We start from the raw sequence: 10,126 nt of genomic DNA, 5'->3' as shown, positions 1-10,126 counted from the left end.
AAAATTCAAGCAAATATTCAGGGATGTACAGTTGGGCTTACAGCACATACATTTTCCTCTAGTCTGCAAACAAACAGGGGATCAGTAGCCCTGATTTTATCTCTAATCCACTATGGGGTTTTTTTTGTTGACCTTTAAGGTAGCGTTTGTTTGATCTGACAGAGGAATGCTGAAATTTCAGTCTGAAATAGCCTGCCAGTGTCCACACTGGCTGACATGCAGGCTGTGCGACACGGGACAGCAAATGACTGCTAATCACGGGGGACAGAAGGGGAGCCAGCTGTCAGCATTCCAGCTTCCATTCCCTTTCTGACAGCGAGCGAAGCAACACGGGGGGGAGTCGTACAGCAGGCCCCTTTCGTCCCAGATGGGTCACCTTAGATGAACATTTAAGTTGGGAAGGTCATCCTAACGCTGACTTAAGGCTCAGGCCTTGTTGAAAGCTTTGACGGCTGACGAGCCTTTTCTCTTGATCCAGTCAATGAGTAAAAATGCACATCATCCTGGTAAATGTGTTTACAGTCTCAACCACTAATGAAACCACAAAATAACAGCGAAATACTCCAATTGTGCAACTGCTTCTAAAATGCAACTTATTTGTAGTTTAAATAATATACTTTTTCATTAAACATTTACCTATATTCATTGGATCACGCTTTATGCCACGTCCTCTACACTAAACCAAGTATTCTTTTTCATTTCTTGTTAAAATGAAAACGTTCTTATGATCAGAAAAGTAAAGAAAAGAAGTAAAATGGATGGCATGATCACTGATATTGAAGAAAATATTTTACAAATAAACTCGCCTTCGACATTATTCTGGATGCCTGTGCAAATTCTCAGTTATCCGGGTCATCGCAACATTATTATTCTGGATCCAAAGCAGGCTTGGGGAAAATGTAATCAACAATTCCAGTGTAAACAACTTAAAGGGCCAGCTCACAAAAAAAAAGCAAACTTTCTCTACCAATTGCACACAGTATTTCCTCTTGTGTTTCTAACTGCTTTCATCACAGAGTTGAGTTAATGCATGATGTTAGTAGGCCTGCAGAATTCATTCTAGTTATTAGACATGGTTAAAGATCAGATAACGTACCAGAATACCTGAATGTCAAAAAAAAGGGGGCAAAGTTGTAATTGCATGCATTAAAAACTATAATGAATTTCAAACTAAGCCTCTTATCTCAGGTGGTCTATTACAAAAATAAACAAACTAATGTGGGGGGTGTGGTAGGGCACACAGCGCAAGAAGAATAACTGACTGGACACCGCACAGAGCTGGTTAACTATGAAGATAATGAGGATATAGAAAAACTTGTGTGCGCACAAAAAAAAAAAAAAAAAAAACACACGGGATGTTTTCAAATGGAACATTTGCAAGCTTAATTTGAGAAAGTACACATAAAACAGTAGACCACAATGTCACAACGAGGTCCCACGGCACAAGATCTTTTGATCTTTCCTAACTCTCTACCATATGATGTCCGTCTCAAGCAAGATTATGTAATTGGTGCATCAGCATAACTTCGTGTGGTGAAACTTTTGATAAGAAGTTATATATATATATATATATATATATATATATATATATATATATATATATATATATATATATATATATATATATATATATATATATATATATATATATATATATATATATATATATATATATTAAATCAGATACATACTTTATCAAAGTAAAGAGAAGGGATATTTCACCGTTTTAAAATGAATCTAGATCATTTCTATCTCATATCTGAATTGGATACTTCTACACTTGACTGTTTTTATGTGCTTTATCTAGCAAAAGGACCACATTACCTGTTCAGAACAACCTAATGTCAAGTATCATCGCTTCTCAAGGGTCAAATGTATTGCTACACCACCTGACAATAGTGAAAAATAAATATTACACAAACTTGTTACGGCTTGCATATTTAAAATGAGAATATGTTTAGCTGAGACATAAGTTACCAGACCTTGTCAGTGTGTACACTACTGCTACTATTTGGGGATTAACTTTTAATTAAAAAAAGAACAACAGTTGAGTGCATAAAACTAATATGGAGGTTGTATATGCTTTGGTCGAGAAAGAGTAAAAGTTTTATGGTTGATGTGCTTTAGTCAACTTTATTCGAAGTTTCATCAAAGCACTAAAAAAAACAAAGTAGATCGATGCCAGGCAACAATAAACAGAATAATGAAACAATAGAGAAAACTTCTCCGTTGTTGCATTGTATATTTGAAAAAATTGATTCAAAATCAATCAGTTATGAGCTTCCTCAAAACTTTACCCCACTGGATTGTACCCCCCTTGTTTCTGGTGTGTTGACTTCAATCCATTTACACTGGAGTTCATAAAATACTTTACACCATTTATTGATCAGACAAGCACACAGACTGGTCAGAGCACACATAATTCTATACAGCCAACAGTAGAAAGTCCAATTGCACACAAACACTATGTTGGTGAAAAAGGAGTATTGTAATACTGTGAAATGATGAGGTAGAAACGACATTTATAGCTGTCAAAGCTGCTCTGTTACCCGGCTCGGAAACGTGACTCCAGTCATGAGGCTTTGTTTAACAACTATGGGAACCAGAGCCACACTTAATCTCAGGCTATCTCAGAACCATGCAACTATAGCCACTGTGAAAACACAACATCTCTTTGTCTCTCCTTTCTGCTCCAATGATATTCAAAGATAAGCACAAACACACAAAACCGATTGGTTCAGGCTTGCTGCGGCATAGCCAGGCTGCAGAAAATTAACACGAAGAACAACGAGCAGACCGAGGATGTGATTATTTCATCAAGTTCACTGAATGACCCAAATAGCCTCTCCTGGGGACATTATGAAAGTATTCAAATCACCTGGCTTATGTGGGCAAAGTTTATGAAATGTAAGCTTAGGGCATGTTCATTCACAGTAATGAGGCAAACCAAACACACAGCAAATTTTAAATCCTTGTCAAGGGGGAAATAAATACATCCAAAATAGATGTTCTGTCTCAATTGTGTTGAACATCTTTATGGATATTGCCTTGGATTACACATTTCTGAGCCAAATGTCAAACCTTAATACACAGAGCTGCAACAATTTCCTAAACACAGACATTATGTTATTGATGCATGGCTATAGTGAAAAATACCAAACAGGAAGCCTCAGAAGAATGCTGCTTGTTGGGACTTTGATGCAATCAACTGGGTTCCCTTATATAGGAAATGTTTGACCAATCTGTATAATCTGACCCAATCTGTATAATATGATTGAATTTGACTTTGTAAAGTGCCTTGAGATGACATTTGTTTCATGAACTGCCGCTATATAAATACAATTTAATTGAATAGAAGATAATGTTGTTGGCTGTTAACACTAACAGTTGTGCTGATTTATAACTTACAAAATGATCTGAATGACATGCAAACATACACATATTTCAGCAATAAAGTATGTTGCCGATACCGTCACCTTACCATTGTAATATCAACACAAATTCTGTTTATTCAAAACTAATAAAGCATGCAGCACTGAAGAACAATGCTAATCCCGCTGGGAAGGAAATTCTAATTTTAGTAAATGCTCCATGCTGCTTTGCCACAGCTGAGAACACAAGACAGGGCTTTGACACAATCAAGAGAATATTTTCCTCAATGATGAATCTGAAGTAGACATTTCATTAAAAGAAATAGTTTCAGATCACTGAAGTATAGTGCAGGAATCTTAATTGCTACCTTTTATTGTTCTCAATTTTGAAATGAACTATTAAAAACGCATTAACTGTTCTGTGTGTTATTAACAGAATGAGGACACCGTTCCAGAGCTACAAGGCAGTAACTTCAATATGACCCTCATCAGAACCTATTAGCTAAACTGTCAGTTAAGGTTCATGTGCAGCTCAGTAAGCAAAGGACATGAAGACCCAGTGGGTCAGGATACACAGGCAAGAGGCAGCAAGGCCGTTCGTCTTTCTGTTTAGTTATGCATAACCTGACAGAAAATCTGACTTCATAAATCAGAACAGAATTTAAAATATCAATCCATGACTCAAGATCTTTCTACTAACCTTACTCTCAAAAATATCTGTTGCTAAAAAGATGACACTAGAACCATGAAAGGCTTTCTTAGGGTACACCAAAGTAAACTATATTTTACTTTGAATGGACAGGATGCAACTCCCCCCAAAACATCAAGGGTTAAATTTGGCCTGGACGATATGTCTTAAGAATAGAATCTCCGGTTTTATTGTACCAGATCCAATTAATAAATTTTAACCCTCCTTTTCTTGTCACAAAATAAATTAAAGACATTGTTTTAAAAACTTACTTTTATGTCAAGCATTTCATCTGGGAGTTGACCTGAATTCAAAGTGCAACTAAAAACAAGCTGTGAAACGTGGTTGTAGAACAAGATGGCGGCCCAAAATGTTTCCTGCTAGTGGCATTACACAATGGGCTAAGAACAGGCTTCCCTTCACTTGTGTAACTTCAAACTAACTTAAAAAATAAATAAATAAGCAAATAGGTAAATTAAAGTGCCTCGTATTATGATCTTTACAATATTTTGACAATATATATTCCTAAACATATATTCAGCATTGCTATTCTCTTTCTGGAAGTCCAATGAGTGCATTAGCAAAATAAAATCCAGATTTTCCAAAAAAATCATAAGTTCAAATTAATTGATTACATCGATTAATCACCCCTGTGACATACTGGCGACCTGTCAATGGTTTACCCCGCCTGTCGCCCATTGATTGCTGGAGATAGGCACCAGCACCCCCCACGACCCCAACAGGGATATAGCGTGACGGAAGATGGATGGATGAATCACCCAGCTCTAGGTTAAATACGGCAAATTTGGGTACATGAAACTGTTCACTTGGTGGGTACATCAATACATAGTTGTAATATTAAGTCAAGTTACGTTAATAGCCTTTTCAAAAATCAGTCAGTCTATAATCTATCAAAACTGAATCGTATGCATCAGTTATTTAACGTTACAATCAGTGATCTTTTTTTACTTATGAAAAAAAGAAACAGGTAATTTCAATACAGGGTTTTAGTGTGTTTAACACCAACATTAATCAATGATGCAACTAAATATTATGAGATGGTTAAACAAGAGTTGGGAATCAAAAACAAGTAGTTTTGTTGATCAACTCAATAATTAGGAATGAAGCAAAAGAAACACAAAGAAATATAGACAATCAACAAATTATTTGACATATTAACAAAGAGTGAGAGGAAGGAGAGAAAACCTAAACAGAGGAATTAACTGATTTGTGATCTACAATTACAAAGACCCGGAAGTACAATAATAACAACATTGTAATTTAAAATCTTTTTAAGAGTTTATGAGTCTCAAAAGTCGCAAGGTTGAACCAGACTGTGCAGGCCAGTCAAGGTCCTCCACATTATACTCTTGCATTCATGTCTTTATAGACCTTGTTTAACACACTGGTGTACAGTGACGTTGAAAGAAGAAGGGGCCATCTCCAATCTGTCCCCACAAAGTTAGGAGTATGGAATTGTCCAAGATCTCTTGGTATGAAGCATTCAGAGTTCCTTTCAATGGAACAAAGGGACAAAGACTAGCTCCTGAAAAATCAACTCTACAACAGAATCTCCCCTCCACCAAACTTTACGCTTGGCACAATACAGTCCGACAAGTACCGTTGTCCTGGCCCCAGAAACAATTACTAGGGTTGAGATTAACCTTGTTCTTTCAACTATTTTTCTCCAAATGTTTCAGCGAGATAATCCTGAAATGCTGTTTACATTTCAAAAAAATTCAATTCAAATATTGTGTAGTGTTTAGAAGCAGTTGCATTGCTAAAAGTAACATTGGTATTGACGGAGTCCATTTGGCTACCTTGTACAATTCTATTGGTCTGTATGGATGTTAGCAACAACATTTTTATTGGTCAACGTACTCATCAAGAGGAAGACGTGAAGAGAATGTGATCTGTAAAACACAGTTTGAAGACTTGCATGATTTTGTAAGAAAAAGAAAGAAAATCCAGGTATTTTTTGCCAATCAAGAAATGCTTTGTTTCACCGCTGGCAACAGTTGAAATTCAGGAAGCTCTCAAAAGCATACACAATAAAAAGGCTCCTGGTCCAGATGGATTTCCAGCATAATTTTATAAAGAATTCTGGAATATTCTGGCACCAAGGTTCCACAGAATGTTGCAGGAAACTCAGGAAAATGGCAGATTTCCAACTAATATGAATTCTGCTACCATTAGCCTCCTGCTTAAGCCAGGCAAAGCTATCGTCCCATATCCCTTATTAACGTTGATATCAAAATAATCTGTAAAGATCTTGTAAAACGATTAGATAAAGTCACTCCTCTTAGAATACATCATCCACGGATTACTTAATTTAACAGATTATTGCTATAGTAAAAACATTGAATCCAATATTTTGTTTTTAGATGCAGAAGAAAAGTGTTCGATAGAGTTCATTGGTAATTTTGATCTGCTACTCTACATAAACGCTGCTATTGGCTGTTCAGCATGGCCAAAGAGCGCGCACAGTTTTTCTCCCAAGCAGAACAAGAGCTTGGAAGGTTATTATACTTTATTTTAAAAAGGCACTTGTTATGTCAAGAGATCAAAATTTCAGTGTCATTCCTTAGACACGGGAAGTAAAGGACATGTGCAAACTGGGAATTTTAACAAAAAAAATCTTTATCCATAAAAAATTTAAATTTTCCTTTTCCAAGTCATCCAAAGTTTACACGGTAAAACTGTATTGCTCCGTGGCTAGATAATCCATCCATAGTTTTTTCTAATACAATATACGGCTCGACAGGAAGCAAGCCTTTCAAAGTAAACTAAACTTCACAAAAAAATGGCCTGAACAAATCTTCTTACTGAATAGGATAAAAATAAAAAGCAAACCATCATACAAATAACTTAAATATTTTAGATTTATGGCTCCAACACCACTTTTTCCTCTTTAAAAGCCACTTTTAAATGATGTGTTTGTCTGTTTATAACAGCCACCAAGAAAATCTCTCTACAATTACACTGTCTGTATTATGACTGTCGCACTGCGCTACAGGATCCTGTCTATTGCGCAATACGCAATTAATTCGAAAAACTCTGCAAATTATTCTTGCACCTTCCGCAACAGGTTGCTGTCGTAAAAATAGACATGGCTATGGCAGACTTCTCCATCTCCTCCGCTTATACAGCAGTGATCTAATCTTGTTTACATGAAATAAGCCTGCTCTTGAGCAAGCTTAAGCTGGCACACATGTTGCTATGACAACAAGTGCAGGATGTCTTTCGAAGAACCAAAAGATCCAAGATCTTGCCAAATCGTCAACACTGAAATCCTGCTAACTGAGTTAGCGACGTACGAAGAACGGACCCCAGGTGTCAGGAAAAATAATCACAAACTCACCCCTTAACCTTTTGGCACAAATCACCCCAACCCAAAAAATGCATTATCCAGCAGTTTTGTGCTAACATTAATGCTAGCTTTTTAGACTCATTGTGTAGCTTGGCAAAGCGTTAAAACTTATATTAAATGTTTTTTAAAAAATGTATTACTATTCACAACAATCAAAAAACTTTGATTGTTGAAAATTTACTTTGTCCTTAATTGTGCTAACCTCTCATGCAATTAGGCTCTATCCTTTGCAGGATGAGTGGAAATGGCTGACTCTTCAAAAATGTGTGGCCCTATGACCAGTTTCTTTTATGGTTACCTAGAGACTGAGGGTGGCACAACTTCACCCCACTCTCCCCTACCTGAAGTTTGATAACTATTCTTTCTAACCACACAGATAATGCATACTTTAAATACGGTACGTTAATATTATAAGTCTTCTTTTAGTAAACAGAGTATCATTAAAGTGTTTACACAACTGAGCCAAGTGTCCTTTTTGGCATATCAAAATATTGTCACCCTACCTAAAGTTCAAACTGGAAGTAAAAAAAAAAAACTCCAACTGGCTGAAAAGCGTCCATAGGTAGACTTGTCAACAAAAAGCATTTTTTTTTTTTAGATTTCCATTTGTAAACGCAGAGCAAAAGGAAAAAGCATAACAGAAATATTTATACCAGGATACAAGTTCCCAAACACGCACAGATTCGGAATAAAAAACCCACTTGAGTCGACTGAAAACAGCTTTGATTGCTTTCGGTTTAGTAAAGAAAACAAAACAAAAAAAAAAAAACACTATCCGTTAAGTTGAACCAACTTCCCCGACGACAATGGCAGCAGATCCCTGCAGCAGATTTTGTCCTCCTCCCACCCCTCACTGATGCGTGTCCGCGCCGTGATAACAGCCTCGGTTCCCCGGAGCGCTTTCAGAAAACTTACCAACAGTTCTGGAGCCTGACCCCGAACCAAGCAGAAGGTACCAGATCCACATCGTACGGTCGCCTTTCTCCCCACCCGTTGCTGGCCTGGTTCTGTTGTCCTGCCCCCGCGACGGGGCCAGAAACTGTGGACAAAAAAAAAAAAAAAAAGAAAGAAAAACAAACTTCTCCGATGCTCCTGTAAAGTTGGACTCTTTTGTCGGAGCTTCCGGCGAAGTGATGAGCGCGTTTAGTTCGGTGGAGGTCGGATCGCCTTGGCAGAGCGCGGTACCGAGCCCGGTTCGTGGAGAATTAAGGGAGGAGGAAACGCGTTCAAGCCCGAGCTGAAGGGGCTTCGGGGTGGCGGGCGGACTGGCTCTGCTGTCGGTCGGTGCTGAGAGGGAGGCGGAGCCGCAGGCAGAGTGCTGGGGAGCAGAGGTCGGCTTGTCCGGGTCAGCGGCTCTTTATCAGCGGGCTGAGGGCAGCGAAATGAATCAATGAACGTATAAATAAACTTTAACCAACAAACCGCTTAAAGACCGACGCCAACAATGTTTCACCCACTGTGGCCCCTCTTTTGCTGCCAAAACAGACCTGCATGACTCCAATAGTTCCCTATAAAGGTGCCTATAAAAGAGGCCAGCAGCTGTCCAGCACATCCCAAAGAGAACCTGGAGGACACGCCAACGTCTCAAACTTTGACTGTGCTCATCAAAAACAAGCTTGAGACGTTTTTATTTAATGTGTTTATTTATTTATTTTGCTTTGTGGTTGCTCACATCATCGCAGGATGATGTAGCTGCAGCCAGGGGTGCATGGTCTGCATTGATGCTTTTATACCTGGAACCTGTGACACAGAAAGAAAAAAAAAAAAAAAAGCTGGATAGGATAGCTCTCCCAGCAAATCACTGTCCAAAGCATTTCACACTGTCTCTGCTGGCTTGGCTCGTTCCTGTGCTGCATTCTGGTACCATGTGTTCCCAAGACGAGCAGCGTACACCCGTCCAGCCCTCTAGGTGAAAGAAACCTTTTTTACTTTACTGCGTGGGTAACTTTTAATATAACATAAGCAATTTTATTCTGAAATGACCTGAACTCGCTTTTCTAACACACCTACCCACTAACAGGCCCAGTGATGAAGAGTTAATTAGTGTTTTTCACGTCACCATAATATTATGCCTGATTCATGTATATTGCAAATGTGGAGCCAGCGGATGACACATTGTTAATCCAGCTTTAGACGGAGGGATTGCCTTGTTGAAAGTTAAAAGGAAAAAGGCTAAATGAAAAATGTAAGCATGAAAGAAATATGTTGGCAGGGAGGCAAAGAAAAACTTGTTCAGAAAGAGACGTGTTCCCTTTACTGTGTTGTTGGTGTCCCTGTAAAACTTGGCAGTTTCTTCCACACACACTCAGTGGGGAATTTGGTATTCAGGAAGTCATGCAGTGCTTATAAAGCTGTAAATTATATATATACTCACACATACACACATCTATCTATCTATCTATCTATCTATCTAACTATCTATCTATCTATCTATCTATCTATCTATCTATCTATCTATCTATATGTCTATATATATACATATACATATATATAAATATATACATATTTACAATCCACAGCACGTATGTGCAAGAAAAACATGAATTGTAAAAGTCTTTATAGGCACGGAAACTTTTTACATTTTTCCCATTACAACCATCAGCTTTAAATTATTTTTGGTTGGATTTGTATTGCATTTTGTGTGATAGAATTGGAAAGTGAAGGACGACTAGTAAATGTTTGTTTAATCAAATGTTT

The 10,126-nt window shown here is 37.8% G+C and overlaps 1 protein-coding gene across 1 annotated transcript in view; it reads right to left on the bottom strand.

The window, feature by feature from the left end:
• The window catches only part of ldlrad3 (low density lipoprotein receptor class A domain containing 3), a 147,087-nt gene extending 138,350 nt beyond the window's left edge, over positions 1-8,737 (bottom strand). The window contains exon 1 of the mRNA XM_012853268.3: positions 8,345-8,737. Within this exon, the coding sequence (XP_012708722.2) occupies positions 8,345-8,396 (52 nt within the window). The 5' untranslated portion in view covers positions 8,397-8,737. The remainder of the gene's footprint in view (positions 1-8,344) is intronic.
• Positions 8,738-10,126: the final 1,389 nt, after the last annotated feature.

Source organism: Fundulus heteroclitus, chromosome 2 (genome assembly GCF_011125445.2).
Source record: "Fundulus heteroclitus isolate FHET01 chromosome 2, MU-UCD_Fhet_4.1, whole genome shotgun sequence".
Taxonomy (NCBI): domain Eukaryota; kingdom Metazoa; phylum Chordata; class Actinopteri; order Cyprinodontiformes; family Fundulidae; genus Fundulus; species Fundulus heteroclitus.
This window is presented reverse-complemented; position numbering and strand designations above follow the sequence as displayed.